Below are 24,421 nucleotides of genomic sequence, written 5' to 3'. Positions count from 1 at the left end.
GGGAGTGGGAGGGGGCCAGGGAGCCAAGCAGTGTCAGGCACTGGCTGGTTAGAAAAGCAAACAGGAACTAAATATAAGGAGCAGCAAACCAAATGCCTCTGCCTTGAGAGCAGGCTGAAAAGCTGCATGCTGTTCAGAAGGGGCATGCAAAGCCCAGAGGAGAGCAGAGTGGCAAGGCTTGATCCTCAGTGCTCCATCAGCCTTAAATTCTTTCTTTGACCCTTCCGAATGCAGAGGTGGCAATCCAAAATTCTATCTGTCTGTAGAGAGAAGGAAGAAAAATGCTGTGTAGACTCTGCCTGTCTCTCAGAGGGATTCCTGAAGCCTCCCCTCAGTGCTTGCCCAAGACAAGGGAGGGGGGCATCTGCAGAAAAAAACACGTGGGAGTCCTGATTTCTGTCTCCTTTCACCCCTGAGCTCAGCTGCTGCTGTTTTACTGCGACCTCAGCTCCAGTACGTGCACAAACACCCTTCCTGAAGCCTGCAAATACATCACAGTGAGTTATGTGCACTTTCAGACCTCTGCAAAAACACAAAAGGAGCTATATCTCTGCTTTCCCAGGAGAGCCTCGGCAGAAAGGCTGGGACACAACGGGCATTGCCATCGACACCAAACCCATTTCCACAGGAGTTTTACAGCCCTAAAGATCTAAGGGCTCAGGTCACCACCTGATTTCATCATTTGTTGTAGCTGATGGCCAGTACTACCAAAATGTGTGTAAACAGGGCAGATGGTCACTTACCCAGAGCAATGCAACATTTTGCTGAAAAAATCACAGAATTACAGAACCACTTAGGCTGGAAAAGCCCTCTTAAGATCAAGTCCAACTGCTGAGCCAGCAATGACAGGTCCACCACTAAACCATGTCCCCAAGCATCACATCTACATGCTTCTTAAATCCCTCAGTGGATAGTGATTCAAACACTCCCCTGGACTACCTGTTCCAAATGAAACTTCGTTCAGCCTCCTGGGGGTCCTTACACTTTTTATTGTCCCATGAATCATAAGTATCAGTGTTAATGACAGAACTGAGCAGTGCTTTCTCCACAAAAGGGTGACATGAGGCTCCACTTGGGCTACTGCAGCATCTTCTCTGCATCTCCTGTTACAGATAAAAATCACATCCCCTCTTTTCTTCCTCCATTTCTCCTCTCCTGTGAGCACACTAAGGAATTCTAAACATTTTCTGGCACATTCATAGTGTTTAGAGTCAAGTCCTTGAACAGGTGATCATTTCTCAGCCCATGAACTAAGTTTCCTTGCTGGGTCAGTCCCCAAAGGGTTTAGAAAATGGTCTTGAATGGAGAATATCCACACATGCCTTAATTTGCTTACACTGACTCCTGCAGCATCATGAACACAAATGAAAAAAGAGGCAGAGCCATTTACAAGATCGGAACAAAACTTTTCATTAAAAACACATCAGCAAATAAGTAATAAACTCAAACATATGAAAGAGTTGCTTATGATCAAGGCTTATTTTGTTCGCTTATTACACCAACTGATTACAGGATGAATAAAACAACAACAACACAAGCAACTGAGTTCTACATGGCCACAGCAGGTACAGCTCACACAGATCTGGCTGAGAGGAAGTGACACATTCCTAACATCATACATCCAGGGCATAAAAAAACCTCTCACATTCCACAAGCAAACTCACTTTAACTGCAGCTTTGAGTCCCTTCCAAATCTCTGGATGAATGATCACACTTCAGAACAGCGTAAGAGCTTTCTGCAAGAAACATTTAGATTAAATATCATAACTGATTACAGGAAGAGCTGGTAGCCCTGTTTACTACAGTCGCCTAATGCTTCTGATCTTTAGACCCTGTTCCTACTTACCTATGATTTTGCCAAGCTCTAGCCATCTGGACTGCAACTCCATGTGCCTTTTGTCTGCCTCAGGCAAATTTTAATTTCACCCAAAATGATTCGACTGCTTCTAGGAACAAGGCAGAGAAGAAAGATTTATCTTTCCTTTTTTTTGCCTACAGTAAGAAATCCTGCTGACCTTTTCTTTAATTAGCTAAAGCACTTACCAGACTTTGATACAGAACTCAGCTTTTGACAGGATTTTGTTCAAGTCTGTTTAAACATGAACTTTTTGGTCACAATTTTGGGGTGTGGTCGAGTTCGGTGCGTTTTGGCTATATCCGCAGGAACAGACCCTGATCTGAATAATTTTTTGCCTTGAGAGGTGGAAGACAGAGTAAGAGTTGATTTTTTTTTTATATTTACAACATGGAAAGCTCCCGCTTTTTAAAAGAGAGCCCAGGGTCTGGTGCATTAATGCTTCTTTTTATTAACTTGAAGAGCTAGTGGAAATACTCAAAGCTGTACACTGCCCCTCCAGCTCTTTGCCTTGCCAGTTTCAGAGGACACAAGGTGTGTGGTGTAAAAGCCAGCTTTAACTGAAGAAGCTGAACCCAAGCTCAAGACCTAGAACCTGAACATCTATTGTTACACTGCAGTGAGCACAAACTTTAGAAGTCTTCATTAGTGTCCTTCTGAGTTCTAGTTTTCCTCTCTGTGAAAGAGACGTGAAAGAAACGTGCTTCTGCTCAGTGTTTAGCATTATGAAGCAGCATGAAAATAAAGTACTCCCATGTAATTGAAAATTTTGAAGAATTCTATCTTTAGGTGTCATTTAAAAGTATTCAAAAACAGACATCAAGCAACAAGGAGAAAGAAAACGACTCATTAAGGGACATTCATTCAGTGCCTTTACACAAGGGAAGAAGCTTGTGGGAAAACACATGATGCTATAATTAAAGGCTGTATTCCAATGCACAAGAAACCAAATTGAGGTTGCAGAGATTGCCTGGTTTGTTCACAACCTTTATAAACTTTTCACCCTCAATAATGTTGTTATGATGTAGTTTCCTGCACACAATTTTGTGACCTAGCTGTTGGTGTGAAACGAATCCAGGATGATCAGCCTACATCTGGAGAGGTTACTTTCTTCCAGCTCTGTATCTCCAAGATGCATTTCAGGACCAAATGTTTACTTACTAGTGAGTCTAATTATTTTTCATGCTTATGTCACAGTGAAGCCAGACAAAGAAGTGGGTTTCAGTCTCTCTCCAGTTCAAATACTGCCTTCTCATTTGATGTGAAGCATTTGCTTTTATTTAACACTAGTAATGCAGTGCACTTTATATAGCATCTTCAAGGTAAAAATCTATGCAACCTCGTAAAAAATAGCGTTATACTGTCCATTAGTTCAAAAAGCAGATTCTGAATCACATCCCTTAGAAAATGAACCATTTCTTCAAATGTCAGATGTACTGTTTACTCCTCACTGGTAGCAAAATGTGATGTGCAAGGTTACTAATATAATTTCCAGGCCATTATCTAAACAAACAACCTATGAACAAAGCAAAAAAGGGGAAAAAGTAGCTTATCACCTCCAGCTTTAAAGCTGCTGTAAATTCCAGCATACAAGTGCCATCTCTCAACAAGCACAGAAGAGCTGCTCAGTATGGAAACATAGCTTTAGTCTTTCTTCACGAATAACAAAGCTCATTCCCAAGGACAATGAAGGCTTCATCAGCACAGTGCTGCTCTGCAATGCCAATCTTTCCCCCCTTCCAAGGCTACCCTCCTGAACACAGGCACTCTCTTCATTTATTCCAGCGCTGCAGCCTCACAGGAGCCGCAGCAGGAGTGTGACCTCCTGGACCCTGCAGTGTGTGGTTTCCCCTCTGTGCCAGCTGACAGGAGCCCTTCAACCCTGTCCTGGGTCCCACCCCCAGGGAGCTGGGCAGATGTGAACCTACAGCAAGCCAGGAGGTGCTGGACTATTCCTGCAGGGACCTGCAGAGCCTGCCAGTATTCACGCCATCCCTCACAGCAGCATATCATCAGCCCAGAGGGCAGGCATCCTCCTCCTGCTGTCCCTCATTTCCACAGAGGGTAAGGTCCAGCATACAGCTCACCAAGCAGCCACGCCATCCCCCTGCTGCACCACAGGCAAGAGTAACCATCTCTCTGCCTAATCTCCCCAAAACCAGCTCTCTGCCTGAGCTGGGACAGCCACGGGTCAGTCTCACACGTGCTGCTCCTGTGTGTCCACAGCAGTGCTTTGGCAGGGCCCAGCCTGATGGCCAAACACCATCCTCCCTCCACGCAGCACACACAGCTCTTCTGCAAAGACAGAGCAGGTCACCAGCCATCGCCCTGCCCTCCACAAGAAGCTGAGCAGAAGACCACTATCCACTGCTGGGCTCCCGCATCTCCTCAGCCAAAAAAAGTCCAAGTTTTCAATCTGTCTTACTGACATAGCAACAGCAGAGGCCAACACCTTGTGACTGAAGTGTTTGCTGGAAGCAGAAATGCTGTGCAAGAGATTCAGCATTCTTGCTGTCATTTTTCTCTTTGGGCATCGCTTTGTCTTATTTTCATTTTTTATGTCTTAGCTGCAGAACCACCCGTCAGCTGTTCACCACAGCCCCACAGGGGGGGCAATGCCTTACATCACATGTGAAAATCCTTCTCAGGGCATCTCAGAGGCCTCCATCCAGCCCTCACTAAGCACATAACCATTCCCACAGGTCTCAAGAGAAGGTGGATCACGGCTGTGCAGCCGGACATTGGAGACCAAGCCCTCCCCTGACAAATGACAGCATAAATAACAACCTTAAAAGCCTCGTCCAGAGGGAAGCTGTGCACCTAAATCAAGCAGCACAGATTTCTCCAGTACAAATGACCCTGTCATGCTCTGGGCTGACATTCTCAGCTGAAGGACCAGGGATGCTATTTTCTTCCATTTAAAGAACTATTCTGAATTTATGAGCCAGTATTTAAGAACAGTTGATAGCTCACTTACATGGCAGACTCAAGCAGATTGAAATAATTTCATAATTAAAAGGCAGTAAAAGCATGTGTGTGTCATTTCAATATATTTCCTATAATTCAGTAGCAATTTGATTTTATTTTTTTAATGAGATAGATTAGAGAGTATGCATTGATCTGATTAGTCTTCACATTCTTTCCTCCTTTTAATGTAAACCAATCTCCTTACATGGATTACTAGGCCTATTTAATTTCCTTTGCCTAGAAAAAGGAACATCATTTTTCACTGTGATCATAACAGGAATTTGACCAATACAAATACACTGCATTACAGCAGTTACTCTCCAATTTCCATCAAAAGGAGTGAATTCCAAAGCTGTGAGCTGTAATCCTAGAGGCAGCCTTACTGTTCTCTACTGCTTTTAAAATTGGTTCTTTATGGCACTCAGCCATAGATTTTTTTTTTTTACTTGAAGATGACAAATTTAGGAAGAGCTAATCAGCAAAAGAATTCATTTGCAATTGACCTACACTGTTCTTTGTTTTGCCTTGTCTCAAAGGGTTAGTTTTTTTTTAATCTTCACTTGCTAACCAACAGGTTTGTAATTTTTTTCTCCAAGCATACATTCAGATGATTTTTTCCCAATTAACTTTTGGGGATTTTTCTAACAATAGCAGATTAAACATGCAGTGCTTCCTACATTTAATCTGTCATAGAAGACACATTAATTTCTAAATGCAATACTTCATGGAAATGGCTTTACTTTCACGCATTAGAATTTTCACTCGTCTCCTGTGCATCCCTGGTGCCACACACAAACCCGGACGTGCTTCTCTGACCAACCAGTGTGACCCAGGACACAATCCAGCACCCATCAAAAACACCTAAATAAGCCCAGCCACTGTGCATACCACAGCAGTCACAGATTCAATCTAACACTCTCTCTGGAAGTGTTCAAAAACCTCATGGATGTGGCACCTAGGGACAAGGTTTAGTGGTGGTCTTGGCAGTGCTGGGTTAAGGGTTGGATTCAAATAACTTCATGGTCTTTTCCAGCCTGAATGATTCCATGGTTCCAATGACACCTGCACTCTGAGGGTTGCAAGTAGACATTGCACCAGGTACTGCATCCCAGTATAGCTGGATGGAAGGGGTTTTTCCAGGTAGCCCTAACCAGACACAGTCCAGCCTGCATCCTCTTCACAGCTGCAGGATAAAAACCTAAACTCAAACACTCAGACACCGCTGCCACAGAAACAAACACAGAAGACCCCACATCCCTCGGTGTCTCTCCACCATCCGTGGCAGATGTATCTGCTTTACTTTCTAGTGAGCAGTATTACCACAAATCTGCCACAAGCACTTCTTTGATACCACAAGCCATGTGGAGAGCTCTGCCTCTTCTGGGCGGAGGGAATAAAGCCAATCTCAAGCTACTCAATTTCACATGAGTAGCGAAAAGTTTGACCAAGGCGCTGCTATGATTTTTTTAACATTTTAAGGACAAAGTCCCATGCTTGAAAACTGGATTGTCAGTGCCTCCAGAGTGTCCAAAAGTTACATGCACCAGGTAATTCAAGAGGCCCTGCCAGCTATACACAATTGTGAGGAAAGCTGTCATCTGTCCTGACTGTCTGAGTGGTGTTTTTCACAGATTAATATACTTTCACACTAGAATGAAAGATTATAAATTGCTAAAATTGATTTCACATCAGTGGTGAAGTCAGAGTGAGTAACACACCTGAGGTGACCCAGTCTGCTCAGGGGAATGTGAAACCACAGTGTATTGACAGTTTAATTGGTTCAGCAAGAGTTCATTTCCCTCAGATGAAATGCACCATTGGCCATTTTATCGCTATATCTTATTGCTGCTTTAAAAGTGAAGCAGATGACAATCTAGCAAAATGTTTTCGTTACAGAGACAGCCCCTGTCTTTATTGCTGGGTGCTAGCTTCCTTCTCCCTTTCCTCCCCAGCAAATGCAAACCAGCTCTTGTTTGCATTTTAAGCACTTTGTGGGATGAGAATGCATCTATATATCTTTTCAGGACAAGTGATGGAAGATGCTGCTGTGCCCATTTCTGTACTGAACTACAAAGGATAAAACACAAATATTCAACAGCACCAAGCAGTTCTATAAATACCACATTCAAAGGTAACATGACATTTATATCACCTTACTGCAAGCTAGAGAGATGTCATTTGACTGCTTTATAGCGTTGGGAGGCATTTAAAGAACGTTAGTACTTGAACTATCAAAAGATGGTAACTTGGAGCTCAAAAGGTAATTACAGAAAACAGCCCACTTGTGGAAGCAGGAGACACGAGGAACAGGGAGCCCTCGCTCCCTGGTTGTCTCACAGCTCACGCTGGGAATGCAGGCAGAGCAAGGTGTTCTGCCAGCGTGGTTCAGAGCAGATGGGACAGAGGCAGCACCACCACGCAGACATGGAGAAGCTGCAGGAAATGCCACAGCAAGGCTGTGATCCTCCTGCAGACCCCCTGCCCAGACACCTCCCCATCCATAAGATCTACATTCCCTATGGAGCTGCAGCACTGACTCCAGGGAGCAGCCCCAAGGTGCACACAGTTCCTCCTTCACCCTTCAGAAGCAGGAAAGCACCACCCCCTTCCACGGCAGAAAAGCAGCATCAGAGCTGGTAGGGGACAGCACCTGGCAGCAGAAGGCACAAGCACCCAGGAGTTGCTCCAGACACTTTGAACCGGGGGCCCCTAAGTCCAGACACCAAGTGCAGTGCTTAAAAACTGCTGAAGCAGCACACAGGCAGTTCCAGAAAGCCCCTTATTAACCTCCAAGCCTCATTTCACTGATGAGGGGAAGTACATCAGCAGTGTTTAATTGCAGGGCAGAAACAGAGGCAGGATGCAGGGAGGGATCTCAACTACACACAGCTCCCCACTGCTGCACTCCTCAAGCCATGAAGGCCCCAAAAGCAAGGACTAGGGGGTCAGGGATATCTCCTACTACACATTTTACTCCTCTCCTCTGTGGACCTGCCAGAGGGCTGCTGCTACCTCTCTGCAAAGGGCACAACACAGAATCCTCCTGCAGCAGTCAACAGATGCATGGAAATGCAGTGGGAGCATGAAGGGCCATCAGTGTGGGGATGTACTGCAGAGCTCAAAGGGAGATGCAGGGAAACAGCAGCAAAAGCCAAGGGGGTCCCTCCTGCAAGGAGACGCCCACAGACACACGCCAAGGTCCCCAACTATGAGCCAGGCTGTCCAAGATGTACCAGGATTTTGGGAAATCGTGGGAAATGGGACTACTCTGGTAGTGGCTGAGGCAGGAGAGAGGGAACCAAGGCAGGAGGGGAGCCCCACAACTCAGGCTCGGCATCATGAGAGGCACTGAGAGGCTCCTCTGAGGGAAGACCCACCCAGCATCCCCAGAGCCCGGTGAGCTGCACGCCAGTGCTGTGCTAGCAGTGAAACTTCAGGCAGTGAGAGGAAGAAAGAAAAGCAAAACCAAACATCTTTCAAAATATCCCTTCCCGGTAGCATGCACTGTCATGCAATTCTTCCAAAGCCATGGTTTATGTGGCTCAGGAGGGCAGTTTCATGCCCTAACTCCTGCATGATGGATTTTACAATTTGTTAAAGAAACTCATCAATCCTCAGCAGTCATTTTTAATGCCCAGAGCCTCCACAAACTCCCGCATTTTGCTGATCCCCCAATTTCAAATAATTTGAAATTGCTGCTACTATTACAGCTCTGCTCCTAAAGCTAAGCATTATGGCACACTCCAGACTTCCAGCTTCGTGTGCTGGTGTAATAAACAGATTAACTCTGATTTATGAACAATAAGTTCTGGTTATTTGAAAGGAAACATTACCTCCCTAGACCAATTCTGACAACCAGAGATCTCTCATTATGCAGACATTATTTCCACCTACCCATAATCATTGGTTTAGAACATCGTTTTCGACCTGGTAAATGCATCACCACAGTTTTCCACTACAAACTTTGTGCATCCAAGGCATCTGGCAGGAAGCCCCACCAAAGGCAGAACACCAGCCTGAATTGACCCAGTGAGACAACTCTTATTTTAAATTCAAGTTATTAAAAAAAAAGAAAATATTTAAGCAACAACAATTTAAAAAGCTTTTGTATGGAAAGGCCACCTTCTATCTTGTGGAGATAGGTGCATCACAGAAGGATGCAGCAAGACTCCAGTTAGCAGAGGACTAATTAGGAAGAGGAATGGTAAGATGTTTCTTGACCTTATTTACTTGTAAATAAGAGTTTTAATATTCTCTTCCAAGAAATGAATTCATTCTTTAAAATGTCAGCTTAATATTTTACAAGCCCACAAGCAGGAGTTGACATTTTCACATGCACTTTTCACCTGAAGCTACTAAACTGACCATCCCACTCAAGACACTTTCAAGTCCTGCTAAGCATCATTTTATACATTTATTCAGTTAATTGGAATCACTTTCCTCCTGTTTAGAAAAGCTGTGTACCCCTGCACACTGGTTAGACTGCCAAGCCCACCCATACACCACAGCTGTAACCTGTTGGTCACATCTCCCCTCTGCAGGGCTGGTTCAACTCCAAGTCCTCCTGAGTCCCAGCACCTCTCACCTCCACATTCATAAATAGTTATTAATTTTCCAAGCTAGAGACTTCTCCCATTTGCCCCATATCACCTCCTCTCTCCCCACACGCACTAAGGGCAACAATCCGCAGAACAACGCAGCGCCGAAGTCCTCCCAAGGCCCTGCCAACACCTGAAAGACCTTCCTGTATTATCAGAACCTAATTGGCTTAAAGACACTGGAGTATTGAACTATTCCAAATGATAAGAGACAAGCTCTGCTGGGCAGTGCTGGTATCCATGGACCTGTCTTGGTGATTAACGTGCAAAAGCTCCCACCACACAGCCCATCTCACATAATTGCTACGTGAATCTTGGACTTACTTGTGCAAGGCATAATTAGTAAAGATAAAATTCTTTATGTACTTAAACCTCTTTAACAGAATAAAAGAAATCTCAGCTCCCTCACCTTGACTCTAAAGTAGTAACAGAGGCTCGTGAAAAATGAAAAGCCTTGAAGGATTTGGAATAAGAAACTTGGAGAGACAATCGCTAATCTTTTATCTTCTAGACTTCAAGCAGAATCAAGTTCTTCAAAGAAAACCCAATAAACCCAGACATTTTCATCATAACAAAATAAATAATTCAGTCATACTTTAGAGGAGTCCAACATTAGGATTGGCTATTTGATATATTTGTGGTTTAGGTGCCTCTAAACTGATTAAAGATAACCCGATAGAAGCTTGCAATGTCAAAACTGCCTTCATTCCCGACAGATATGAATGGATAGTGTAAATAACTATAAATAACCAAAATGGCTGCATTTATGCCTAATGGAGGATTTACAGCCGTCAGAGCTGCCTGGTAGGACTAAGAGTTACAGCTCTGCCTTTATCCTTCCCCAGCACACACCAGGAGATGAATCGACCCCACAGCACCTGCTCGGCCAGAACCATCAAGGGCCCTATCCAGAGGAGACAAGGAACAGGATTCTCCCGTGAATAAGAAAATAAACATGTACAGGCAGGTTTGTTGGTGTTGATTTGTGAGAGTAGGGATCCGAGGATCCCTGGTTCATTATGGCATTCCTACAAACCACTGTGAAACACACATCCCAAAAGCCCCTCAAGTTTCCCCCAACACAGTTTTTGTTATTTTCCAGCTGCCATCTGCAGAAGGGAAGATGCCATTGCCTCTCAGGGAACAGAGCAGGTCTTCATTTACTCCTCCGGGCCATCACCAAGGGGGCCTCAACTGCAGCATCGCAGCCAATTTTTAGTTTGGGTTACTGCACTCCTAACCCTCCCACCATCCACCACGTTCCCAAAGCTTCAGCAGCAGTGCAGCCTCGCAGGAGCTATCTGGGAAGTGGGTGGAAGCAGATTCTGCACCCACAGAAGCATTGGGGCAGCTCGATTCAGGGTGAGGAACAGCCACATCGTGCATCTCGCCATTTCCGCCATGGCTGGGAGATCGCGGAGCAGAGCCGCTGACACACTCCAACAGCTCCGTGCTTGCACCACGTGGAAAGGCCCCTCCTGGATGGGACTGGCATCAACAGAAGAAGCTGCAGAGAGGCAGCACGAGATCCTGCTGTTCACTTATTTGAGCAATCATTTAAAATACTGGAAGCAGCTCTCCTCGGGAGCTCATTGTGCAGAAGCAGCCCCTCACAGTCAGCTCTCCTGTTCCTGCTCTTCTCACTCGATGGAGGGGGGAGATTACCAGGAAATCTGACACAAAGAATGGGTGCAGATGCTCCCCTCCTCTCAGAGGTCCTCCTGTGCTTTCCTTTGAACAGAGAACTGGGAGGAATATACTACAAAAGCTGCAGGTGAGCAGTTGCTAAAGGTTTAATTTCCTGTTACTCACAGAGTAATATGGTCAATATGCAGGGCAAGAAATAAGGTGACCATTCAAAAACAAATTCCCAAGCTTGGGAAGCAGGAGGAATCAGGCTGATAAACATGCACACAAGCCAAACCTAGGGAACAAGTTCTTTAGTGAGGGGAAGAAGAGATAAAAAAGAACCACATTGATTCCATACATTCTCCTGCTCAAGCTTGTCTTTGAGAAAGTTGAGCTATTCAGATTTAATCACTGAGGAAGTCATCACTGCAGAATTCATTGAGGGATTTTTTTGTAGTCATTGTTTCAATAGGAAAAGACTAGGTGGTGGCAGAGCCAGAAATTCCCCCACTGAAAAAACCAAAGATCTAATATCAGAAGAAAAAGAGGGGAGAAAGCAAACCATAGGCAAGGTTCTCACTGTTCTCTCCAGCAGGTGAGTTGCACTAAGTACTGGTTAGTTTGGATGAGAACATTTTGCAATACTAAATGCAAAAGATTTTTTGCCTTTTTTTTTTGCAATACTAAATGCTAAAGACAAAAGACACATGAGCAGTTCTGAAGTGATGGGGTTCATCCCAGCTTCAGAGCTGAGAACCCGAACCAGGAGGTGCCCACAGGGGCAGGTACTAGCATGGATACACCAAGAGAAAGAGAAAAAACTGCTCACAAAAAAAAATCCTGGAATAAGATTTAACTGCAGTTGAGGCAACCACAATCCATTTTAGCACTGTCAAACGCAGCAAGTTTCCAAAAGATTAAATCACTACTTAAATCATCTTCATAATTTTAAAAAATGCCTGCAAGATAAGACCAGGAGCTAATTGTACCATTTAAATTTAGTGAAGGGAGGATTTTTTTGGTTGGGATTTTTCCTTCTTAACTGCAATAAAGAAAAAGCCCAAGGGTCTAAAACTAATAATCTAATAAACTTTGCTAAGTGAACATTGTAACAGATAGGCCTGGATGAGATTTCCTGTAAATGCCAGACAATTTCCCTTGATCTTTATCAGCAGAGATGCTGCTGTAGCTTCAGCAGGAAGAAATTAAATTTGGTGCAAAATAATAACATCTGGGTGAGGTCTTGCTTGTCAAACTAGCAGTCCCTTCAGATGCCAGGGTAAAAATATTAAAATTAACTCTGAAGGATTTCACATTTGTGTTTTTAATATGAGTGGTTGAGCTGTGTTTCCATACCAACACATTTCTCTCCTCTGGAGAGAACCCATCTTCTGTACTGGATCCCCAGACTGGAGGTCTGACCCAAAGCAAGACACATTGGGAGCTCTCTTCACTGCCAGAGCACATCTCAGAGCTGGCACTCCTTCCAGCTATTCCATCCCTGCACTCCCAATTTCCACAGCCACAGGGAATCTGTCCCAGAACCTGCAGGAGATGTTCAGGTGCCACTGGGGCTCCAATTGTGGTCATGGGCTCCTCCTCCCTGACCATTCCAGCATCCCCCCAATAGCTGAGTACCCTGCACAGCCCCAGGCACAGCCCTGCCAGGGGCATCCAGCACAATTTCTATAGCTGGAACAGCCTCTGGTATTGCAGCCATCAAAATACTTTTAAGCAAGCAGAAATCAAAAGATCGACCTATTTTAAAAAGCGTTCTTCTACAAACTTTCAGACTCATTTTAAAGATAACAAAAGTAAATGCTGTTCAAAGTCTAATCAATCATCCTTCCAAGTCCAAAACACTTTATACAAGATAATTAAAGTGAGCTCCTCAACGGTTCCAGCTAGGAATCCCTCCTCTGCAATGGGATTGCAAGTGATTTTTAGTCATTTTAGAGCTTTTTTTATAAGCAGAAGTGGTCAGAAACTGTTCAATTAAATGCTTTTCTTCCCCACCACCAAGAATGGCAATTCCATGTACCAGGGCTTCTCAGAATAACTTCAGCTTCAAAACTCCTGCATGGGTCTCTCTCATGGGCCAGGGTGGAAATAACAGTTTTTGAAAGCTCGGGGGGAGGGGGAAATAACAAAATCAAAGCAAGGGATTCAGCTCTCTCCAGAAGTGGCAGAAAGTTCAGAGCCAGAGCACCCGACGGCTGTGTGCAACCTGCAGTTCCACAGGGTGTCATTCCCACACACAATAAAAACTAATGTTGCAGTTGCTATCAAATGGGAAGGAGGGAGGCAGACACTTTGTATTCCACCCAGGTTATTCACCGTTTCTGAACCTGGCCCACATTTCCAGTGCCTAGGAAACCAATCTCTCATTAGTTTTACTCCATTCTGGTTATTAGAATTGGAACTTAATGGTAACTGCATTAAGAATTACTGGGGGGAAAAAATGTGCTGTTATCTCCTCAGCCATTCATTTGATCTTACATTGAGAAGAAAAACATACTAGACTTCATCAGTCAGTTGTGGCCCAGAACAGAGCTCTGCCCTGATCTCACAGGCTTCAGCAGGCCTTGAGTCTTGCAATTAGCGAGGCATAAACAAAAAATAAATCAATTATTCTGCAAAAATATCATCATGAGGGAAAAAAACGCTTGGCTGCCCATGACTTCTTTTTTAAATACAGGCAAAAAACACCATTAATACAGAATGATGGAACCTGAATAGGACAGCACTCAACAAATAAGCAATCATTTCACCGCACATTAACCATAAGGCCCTAAAAAAATTATTGCAGATTTAAGTGGCACAAACTAGTGTGTATCCACACTAAAAAATATTCAAAGATCCATTTTGCAGATAAAAAACAAGTAAACAAAAAACCCCATCATTTTATCATTACAGGGGGAACTGGTCCAGACGGCAGGGCATCAGGTCACCAAGCACTCAAATACCCCTTGGGGCACCAGGGATCGCATTTGGGAACCAGCAGCCTCTGCCACCTTTCCCACAGAATAAACAACTTTGTAGTGCAGTGGATAACAATAATAATAATGCACAATACAGTTGAAGCAGATCTTACCAAGCATTATACAGGTGACAACCAGATCACCTCACTGCAACCCGTATTTTGGGACTGACAAGAGTCAGACAAGACAGTATTTGCACAGATATTTTGATTCTTGGAGAGGTGGTTGGTTTTTTTGTTTTTTGGATTTTTTTTTAATTTGCACCTCAATAAGTTTAGCTTTAAAATTTCCGTTCATTCTTACAGGAATACTTAAGACAAGCCCTGCAGAGCAGCTATATAGCAAACCAGGTATATCACTAATCATAAACAAGCATACATGATATCTACAAACATATGGAAACCCATGAACAGAAAGCTTCCAACCCCTTGCACTTCTGATCGCCCAGTGCTGAGGAAGAGGGGCAGAAATGCTGCCTCCTCCTGCAGGTGACTGGAGCACCCCCAGCACTCACCTTGGAAGACAGCAGCGTTCTGGATGACAAGGAACTTCAGCTCCATGCTGGCAGACTGCAGCAGCTGCTCCATGTTCAGGCGGGCGGTCGCCTGGTACTTCTCCTCCATCTTCCTCGAGCAGCACGTGGAGCCCTTTGGGATACATACCTGCAGATCAGTCCCTGGAGAGGCACAGGAAAAGGAGACAATTCACATTAGGAGGTGGAACTGGGAGAGGAGACCAGCTCCAAGCATCAGTATGGCCACAGTTACTGTTTGGGCAAATTGATGACGTTTCTGGAATTTGTCCTGGAGAGGCAGCTTGGCCAGAGGAAAGGACAGAAAAGGCAGAGCCCGGGTCGTGAGCAGTGGCCCCCGAGAGCTGTGCCTGCCTGCCAGCACAGTGCTTGATTCAGCTCCCACACTCTGATGCGCTGGTGCCGAGCAGAGCGATCCCGAGCCTCGCCCTGCTGTCCCCTGTCTGCCCATGGCAGTGAGGAGTCACAGGAAAGATGGAGTGGGAGGTGGAAAACAGAGACAGCATTTGAGGACTTACGTGAACAGAGCAATGTATGCAGTACATCAAGGAGGATATGCTCGTAATTTGCATAAAGACTTAAAAGTAATGTGGAATGTAACAGTGCTATTTCCCTGCAATTTCTACATTTTTGTATCCCCAGCAATGACAGTAATTGCAGAAGGACACAAATATAATGATTTACTTGGCTTTTTAGCGCTGACTTTTAAATTGTACAACCAGTGTCCCCACCCCATCCTTTCTCCATTGCAAGAGGCAAAGCACGAGGCCCATTGTTTCACTGGAGGATGTCCAGCTGCAGAGGCACAGAGGCTGAGGGATGCTCTGAGCACTGCACAAGGCAAGAGCCTCCTCAGCAGCACCTTGACTCATTCACCAGGATGGGACAAAGGCCAGGAGCCAAAGGGCAGAGGGATACCACTTGCTCTGGCATCTCCAGCACTGCTCAGTGGTGCTAAACTTCTTTTTTTGACATTCCCAAAGTATCTGTTCATGGAGAAAATAGACAATTTTAAGAAAAGTGTTGTTAGCTAAAAACAAATAAAATCTGGGGAAGAAAATAGAAATCTTTCTAGGCTCAGACAAGAGAAGATAAAACAGAAGAGCTGGAAGTAGCAGCAAAAAAGTCTCATCTTTCATGAGCTTTAAAGAGCAAACTGAGGCCCCAAACAGAAGCAGAACAACAAGCTCGTATCAAAGCAAATAGCTCTCCTCATGCAAAACACATCTAATCTGATGCTGCTCTGAGAAACACAAACAGCAGACAACAGCTCCATTAAAAATGGCTGTCCAGGGTCCAAGAACAGCCAGCACTCACATTTCATTGTCTGCCACCCAAACTGCATCATGCCCAAAGCAAAAGAAGTTCCCTGCTAGGCTCAGCTCTGCCAAAAACTGGGATTAGGAAGCAGTCCTCAGGCCAGTGACCAACAGCCCTGGCACAGTGAGTGAAGGCTCCTCACACCTCTCAGCCCTCACTCTGCCTTCTTGCTTGCTATAGAGGGTTTTTTCCTCAATAAAAGCTACTTTGGTAATTTACATCTTTGCTCTGTAAGGATTATGCGTCCTTTCAGGTTCCTGTCTTCTCTCCTTCACAAGAGTGTTTTACCACATCCACTCTCTCCCTAATTACTAGAAAGTGTCAAAAGTCAGTTTTGCAAGTCTAGTCTAGAAGAACAGGATTAATATTAATGTCAGTTCAATCGTGTGCCTCCTGAAGAAGAATCATGCACAGTGCCAAGGGAAAACCAGCTGTCAGGGCTGGAGCAGTGACAGCAGAAATCCTCCTCCCTCCAGCCCTATCCCTTCCCCTGGCACAGCATGGGAAAAGGAACATGAAACACTTCATCTACAGCACGCATTGCATGTGGGGAAAGGAGATTTAACCAGTGCAAGCCCTGCAGCTGCTGCAAAAAAACCTCATGCAAAGGGGGAGAGAGGAGTCCACACCCCCATCCTGGATCCATCACTCCCCGCTGCCTCAGTTTCCCCTTCTGCAAAGCGGGATTGCCCAACACAAGTCCCTTCCTCAAGCCCTCTCTCACAGAGCCAGCACCACCAATGTCTAATGCTGGAGCCTCAGCAGTTCGTGAACTCACCCATTCCAGAGGAGCACAGCGACAGGTATTTCATGCACTGAAAAAATAAAAGGGACCATAAAACTGCATAACAGCAAGACACTGCGTTAATGAGAGAAGCAGTTATATAACAGCAAGGTAAAGAGGTTTTTTTAAAGTCAAACCCAACTCAATTTACACCACAAAAAGGCTTAGCATGGTTTCTTTAACGCTACAATATGCCCATAAATTTCTTTTTAATACAAGGCTTATTTCCTTCTACATTTATTATATTAGGACACATTTCAAATTATAAAATAAAAATCCTTCCACATGATTAATGGAAATACCAATATAGAAAACCTGAGAGTTGGCAATTAAGAGGTCTCTGCAAGTTAAAGCCAAGGATAGGAAGCAGCAAGGTCATCCACTCACATCCCATCCTTCTTTTTAGCAATTAAGCCAACTTCTCCCCTTAAATGGATCTTTATTTTTGTGCAGTAAAAAGACAGACACATGCTGTATCAGAGCAATCACAGAGGAGGAGGAAAAAGCTTGGGAATTAACTCAGTTTAAAACGTTTTACAGAGACAGCCAACTAGCGCAGTAAGAAACATCGTGATAAACACAACAGGACAACGCAGGCAGGGAAGGCTCTTGGAAGGTACCAGGGACAAGGTCCTTCCTGGCACAGTGTTGTTACAGAGGGACGGGGAATGGGGGCCTGAGTCCCATCTGCCAGCTCTTTTCTGTGTATGGCTTTCCCATATGGCGAGCTGGCTCAAACACTCCCATCTCCAAGTCCCCCAGGAGCAGTAAGGACAGGAGGTTTCAATGCCAGTCCCCCAGGAGCCACTAACCCACTCCGCTGACCCCAGCCCCAGCAGACACAGATGAAACAGAGACGAGGCTGTAGACCTGCAACTGTATTTAGGGTTTATTCACACTGTTGCTTGAAGGAGCCTCTTCTGCACTCAAGCTGCAGCACCCCCAGGAGCCCCAAGGGCCGGGGGCTGTGTGAACCACGCGCGCTCTGGAAGCGTGAAGGATGCGGGGACACGAACGCCTGGGAACACTCAGCAAGCCCACGGACCAGACACAGGCAATAAATGAATTAGGGTGCCACACGTTCCTGACTCCAAAAAATGCATGGGAAAAGGTCCTGTGAGTCATCAAATCGTACCTCTGCCTCCCAGTCCACCCCCTCTCAGCATTTTATCTAACACAAACACCTCCAGCGATACTCCGGCTTTTGAGATAGCAAAGCCCATTCCGCTGCCTAATGGCCCTTTACTGTTAAGACTGTTTTTATCTCCCAACCTACACAACCCCTTTTTCTTAAGGTTTCAAGTCATTACACCTTGTAATGCCAGTCTCAGCCCTTGCAAACAACCTTCTCCTTTTGCTATAAATCACTACAAACTCATTTTCAGAAAGAAAGTGTCCCTCAAGTTACTGCAACCGTTTTATTAAATTGTGTTTGGACGCTCACATACCAATCTTCGCAAGATCAGGGAGATGATGAGATGCCAGGCACAGCAGCCTGACCCTCTGACACCCAGCTCCCATGGATGAGAAGGCGCTGGCTGCAGCCCCTTCCATGGGTGCAGAACGCCAGGCACCATCAGAGCTGTGCCATTTATGCCATCTTGGGGAACAGCAGTGTAAATGCTCCAGCAATTTCGCATACTCTCCCAGCCGACAGAAATAAACTCTAAGGCTGCACTAATTTCAGTAGCACCCTGCGTCTTTTTCCTCCTGACAGGGAATTTTTACTGACAGCCGGGTAGCAGTGAATTTCAACCACTACATTTGACTTTGATGTACAATTACTCCCACAGATAGGTGGTTAGTACAGCAGAAGTGAAAATAATTTCAGTGGATTAAATGTCAAAAATAAAAACCCTCAAGATCATCTGCGGGGAGTTGTGGACTCCCTCACAAGGCTGAAGGATTTTCCTTTGATTTTAAGCATCCCAGGACAGCTTCAACCCTGTCATCAGATACAGGCAGACAAGCTGTGCACACTGGGGCACACAAGCCTTCCCACCCAGATCCAATGGCAATTTAAATCAGATTAACATTCCCCCTAAATTTACCCCAGGCATTGCCAAAATAAGAACCTGTCCCTGCTTAACACCACATTCCTGCAGCCTCCTCCCCATGTGAGGGGGCTCTGCTACCCCATGCAGTGGCACCTTCGCCTTCTGCAGTCTAGAAGAGTCAGAGGAGTTCCTCCCCCTCTTAACTCACCAAATTGGTAATATTACCCACAAGAAATATGCTGGTTTGGGTCAGTTTTCCTCCTCCGATTGCTTACAACCAGCATCGTGCTTTAAATAGATAAAAGCAGTGACTCAACATTTAAATGTAGTGGATTTTCCCCCAGCTTTTTCAATACTTTTTATTAAGAGCCTTTTAAATTATGTGATATGGGGCTTGTACATCAGCCGCTGCCTATTACTGCTCAGTATTTAGGGGAAGGAAAAGGAAATGCAACTGTTTAGAACCCAGAACCCAGATTTAATGCTGATCTCCATAAATCCAATTAAAGAGATATAAATTATAAACCAACCTCATTCAATAGGTGATTTAAGTTGGAACAGTATGGGTACTACATGGGATGTTTATTACTGCTTAATTATCCTTTATTTTCTATTCCATCTTGTGTTTCACAAGGCCATCTGATGCTGGATTCCTCCCCTGGTCTTAAAATGATGATTCTCATGCAAATATAACACCCTATAAAAACACATCTTTTAAAAGAAGACCTTACAATGAAAAATGGGTCTTACAGACTAAAAGTTTCTGCCTAACAAATGTACAAATGTATCAACACCGTCATCAATGGATTTAACTTTGGGAACCCACTCCCCACACAGATTTGTTACACCCACAAGCACACATCCCACAGCCATTCCAAAGACTGGGAAGAACACTGTTCAGGATGTTGTTAAAGTTAACCCCTGGGAAAAAAAAATAAAATTAATGATCTCACTATAAAACCACTGCCTGGGGAGGTTACTAAATTTTAGGGGTTTGCTCCTGCTCTCTTAACTATCAAGAGAGCAACTTGCAGGCCTGAAATAATTAAGAACGGAAAACTCAATTATCTAGTAAACTAAGCTTTTAAACCACTGTGCTAAGCTAAATGGAAAGGCTGCACAGGGAGGAGCATCATTAGTCCCACTCAGGAAAAACAGAATAAAAGAGCAGGAGTACAAAGGGAACCAGCTCATGAGCAAAGGCACATCGAGACCAGCGGGAAGAGTTGGGATTTTTAATTTTTAAACTGTACATTGGCACACAGCAGCTGGCAAAAACAAAAGGAGAGAAGAAAGCTTGACATGCTCAGCCAGGCACTTGTAAAGCGTTATACCTCAACTCCAAAAGATTAATCTCCTGTTTTCTTAGGGTGAATCCATATTTGCTTCCATCAAAGAAAATGAACAAAAAGCTGGAAATAACACTTTGCTGTGGGAGAGGGAAAACAGACCTGCCAGCAGATACTTCTGTCAAGATAAATATTCCTCAGTTTTCCATTGTCCCAGAGCAGTGACATCCATCCCCTCTCCCCATCCTGCCAAGGCACCAGCTCACCCCTTCTCCTCTACCCACAGGCACCAGCCCAATTACCTGGAGCATCACCACCAATACAGAGAAACCCAAATGGCAAAGAGGAGAGAACAACAGACCATAAGAAATGGAAATTGAAGCTGCTGTTTATACATAGGAGAAATGATGCAGATAAAAGACAAATGGAAGAATAAAACCAAGACAGGCAACATAGGAAAAAGAGAATTCAGTTATTACTGAGCATAAAGCTACCCCAGCACAGAACCACAGGCTGGCTCAGGAGCTGGCTCAGTCATTCAGTCTCATCTTCTTCAAAACCCAGGAAAAGCACCCTCCCATCACCCTGCCTTCACTCCTCTCCAGCACAAGATCTCTGATCCAGCTGCAGTCGAGATGTTGCCATGAATTACATCCTCTCACCCCTCGGAACAGTCAGCCACAGTAGTTAGGCTATTGCTGTTCCTCACCTCTAAGCAGGCAAAAGCATGCTCCAGAGCGACAAAAAACATGGTGCCCAGAGTGCAGGACCAGAGGAGACCAAGCTTCTCACTGCCTGGTGCATGCCTGCAGAATTACTGCCTAGAATTACTCTCAGAACATCAATACCCTTCACGAAATAGCATGACACTTCCCTCACATTTAACAGGATTGCCTTTTTTTTTTTTGGTTTGTGTTTTAATTAGAAGTGTGGTCTCTGTCTACTTCAGAGCTCTCCTACGGAGTGTGCTGTGCCCATGTCCCTCCGGCCCACACACCACTGATGCAGTGAAACTGAGCTGTGGGAGATTTCTCCTGAGTGTGCTGCAACTCAGCAGCATTTCCACTACTTACTCCTTCGGCAACCACTGCTCATAATGCAAAATGGAGCTTCCAGAAACAATCATTTTCTGTTTGTGTCAAAAAAAAAAAAAAAATCCACATTTTAAATAAGTTGTTTAGCTTCAGCTTCTCCAGGGTGGTGTGATCTGTAGGGAAAGGTTCTCAGAATTGATTCCATGGTGATTTGTGGCTGGGAACTCCAAAACTTTTTTTTAATTGACAGATGTATGAAAGGAAGAAAAGCAATAAACAGATGCCTGGAAAATAGTCCTTGAGTGATGTTCCCCTATTACAGAGATTTATGCAGCTGCTACTATGAGAAGCAAGTGCTCTGAAGTGTAATTACCACACAGAGTCATGCAAGATGGGCCAGATCCAAGGTATAAGCAAGCAGTCATTGCTTTAATTATGATCAAGTTTATGTACTTAGGCAAATGTAAAATCCACTTTCGATTTGATATGTGGGAACTTTATCATCGTAACAAGCTGGAAGCATTCACTTGAAACACCAGCCCTGTTACGAGGTATTGATCCAGCTGGCCACAGGCTCTGCAGAGAGGCAGAGGGCTCCTTACTCTTAGTGACTACCAGGGATGCAGCTGGGGCTCACAGGGGAGAGAGAATGTAACTGAGGAACCCCAGCAACCTGAACCTGCTGGGAAGGGAAGATACCAGGGCAAAAACACCCACTGTAATCACAGCCAGGCCAGGCTAGAGGATGCTACTGCTTTCTGGGGAAGGACCGATCACATTGCAGTGTGGCAGCCCCTCAAAACAATGGGAATCATTCTCCAAGAACCTGGCCATCCCTCCATCACCTCCCAGAAGTGTGTAAAAACGTACTCAGCAAAGTTATTTAGGAACCAAAGCAAGAATCTCACTGTCTTTTAAAGAAACCCCTTCCCTCTGACAAACAGAATTTGTCAATTCAGTGGTGATAAGAGCAGCTCTTTCCCGGTCCTGCAACTCTTCATGCAAACATTTCACTGGAAAGAACTGCCAGTGCCACTTCCTTACTGACCAGGAGACCAAGGCCCTGTGGGACAGAGAGAGAAGAGATGCTGTTCCTGCAGCTAGTCTGAAAGGAGCATTAAGTGTCAAAATTTATATGAGAAGAGAAAGTAAGGACAGGTGGGGATAGGAAAGGTACGCTCTCACCAGGACTTACATCTAAACTCCTCTCATATTTCTCACAGCTCTTGATGAGCTGAGGCATTGCTACAGTCCTACAGACCAAAAGACTTGGGATTTGCACCAGCAGCCACAACACCTTGCAGTCCCACCTCTGGGCACCCCATTTCCTCCCTTCCTCCCCTGTGCTGCAGCAGATCACTGCTGAAGGAACTCTCGTGTTTCTGGCCTGCGCAACACCAAATGCAAGAAACGTAACTCAACACATCGTTATTAAAGGCAGCCACGGCTGGCGATGATCTCATTGCACCTCCCCTGCCTGTCACGTTTGCCTGTTATCTCTGCCTTTTCATACTTTGATCATAAGCTTTTCAGGGCAGGCATTCTCCACTGCATATTGAACCCAACACAACAGCACCGAGCTCTCCAGGCAGCTCCGTAGCGCAGCCATCAAAACCGATCAGGTTGTGTACGCACCCTCCCAGCACACAGCCACCCACCTGGAGCAGCCGACATCCCCTAGCTCCCAAAAAGCTGCAAAAGAACCTTTAAAAGGCAAGGAATTAAAGTATTTCGCTCACACTATTTCACTCACAGTTTAAAATAGGAATGAGGCATATATACCGAAAGAAGCCTTGCAGAGCGTAGGTGGTGAGTTTTGGTGCGGTACTACCCCGGCAGCCACCTGTAAAGGGAACTGCAGAGCAGAATAACACCTCTCCTAGACCTGTCACAGACTCCTACTGCGCCCTCGCACCCCGCACGGCACCCGCACAGCCCGGGAAAAGCCGCGCTGTCTCCTTCCAGCCCCATCCTCCGGAGCTGCGGCAGCCCCCGGGCTCAGGCTGGGATGAGGGTCTGGATGCTCTCGGAGCAGCCCTACAGAGCGGGATTGCCTCGGACCCTGGCACACCTGGCGCTGTGGAAAGCGGCTCTGGCGGACCCGGGACCTGCAGAGACGTGACGGGTGCGCGGGGTCTCGGCTCGCCGGCAGGGACACCGCGAGCTCCCGGGGACACCGCATCGGACCCCCGGCAGCGGCACGGGAGGACGGGGCCGGCTGGTCCCTCTGGCAGCGCCGCGGCTCCACCCTCGACAGCTCGAGCTCCGCTCGGCCGGCCGGGGTGAAATCCCCCCGGAACCAACCGAGCGCAATAAAGACCCGCTCTCCAGCGGGTTCCCATGACTGCGACGTAGTCACGGGCCCCGTGTTATCCCCAAATGCCAGGCACCGAGCGGCGACAGAGCAGCTCCCCGCGGGAGAGCGGGCAGCCCGCACACGGCTCCGCAGCAACCCGGGGAACCCCGTCCACGGCCCCGGCTCGGAGCGCTGCAGCCCCCTCGCCCCGCAATCGAACGGCCCCGGGCGACTCCCGGGGAGGCGATGACCGCCGGCCGGACACCACGGGTCTCACCTGGCACGGGGCTCTCGGGCACCCACTTGGCTCCGGGCTGCAGCACCTGGAAGGCGGCGCGGACCGGGCGGCAAGCGGCTTCCCCCGCCGGCTGCGCGGTCCCCGCGGCACCGAGCAGCGCGGCCGCCAGCAGCGGCAGCAGCACTCCCCCGCTCCCCGACATCCTCCCGGGCCACCGGGGCGCTCCTCTAGGCGCTGCCAGCGGGCATGCCCGCCGTGCCGGGACGTGCCGGCACCGGGAGCAGCGGAGCGGAGCCGAGCACGGCCCCGCGCCTCGCGCGGCGCTCCCGGGGCGCCGGTCCCGGCCCCGCGCGCGCCGCCCCGGCCCGGCGCTGATTGGCTCCCGCCCCCCGCCCGCGGGAAACTCGCCCCGCGCGCGGCGCCGCCCCGGCGCTCATTGGGCCCCGCGGGGCCGCCCCGCCCCGCCCGCGCCACGCCCGCGCCACGCCCCGCACCTGTGCGCGCCCTCCCGCCCCGGCACCGGCACCGGCACCGGCACCGGCACCGGCGCCGGCACCGGCACCGGCAGAGCCGCGGGCTCACGGCGCTCTGAGCCCCGCTCCCGGTGCCCCCTCGCTCGCTGCCTGTGCGGTGCAGACCCTGCGTAGCCCCCTGCGGGCGTGAGCCGTGCGATGCGCGGTCCCTCGTTTGCACGTGTTGCGTGAGTCCACAGTGCTGCACCGCGAGTAGATAGGGCATCTCTTAAGCTCTCGCCAGCCGCGGCTGGGGCTGCAAGGGAGAGCGAAGTTCCACACACTGCACCGGCTCCTTCCCGCAAGGCTGAGGGACGGAGTGGGGCTCACCTGGAAACTCCGCCATGAAGGCAGAGCGGTGCTGAGTGCAGGGCCGTAAGCATCACTGA

The 24,421-nt window shown here is 46.8% G+C and overlaps 1 protein-coding gene across 1 annotated transcript in view; it reads right to left on the bottom strand.

Moving 5' to 3' along the window:
- The window catches only part of GPC3 (glypican 3), a 141,417-nt gene extending 117,559 nt beyond the window's left edge, over nt 1-23,858 (bottom strand). The window contains exons 1-2 of the mRNA XM_063423290.1: nt 23,560-23,858; nt 14,545-14,706 (exon numbers count right to left, since the gene is read on the bottom strand). Coding sequence (XP_063279360.1) covers nt 14,545-14,706; nt 23,560-23,722 — 325 coding nt within the window. The 5' untranslated portion in view covers nt 23,723-23,858. The remainder of the gene's footprint in view (nt 1-14,544; nt 14,707-23,559) is intronic.
- Between the last annotated feature and the right edge of the window lie 563 nt (nt 23,859-24,421).

The sequence above is a fragment of the Prinia subflava genome, chromosome Z (genome assembly GCF_021018805.1).
Source record: "Prinia subflava isolate CZ2003 ecotype Zambia chromosome Z, Cam_Psub_1.2, whole genome shotgun sequence".
Taxonomy (NCBI): domain Eukaryota; kingdom Metazoa; phylum Chordata; class Aves; order Passeriformes; family Cisticolidae; genus Prinia; species Prinia subflava.
This window is presented reverse-complemented; position numbering and strand designations above follow the sequence as displayed.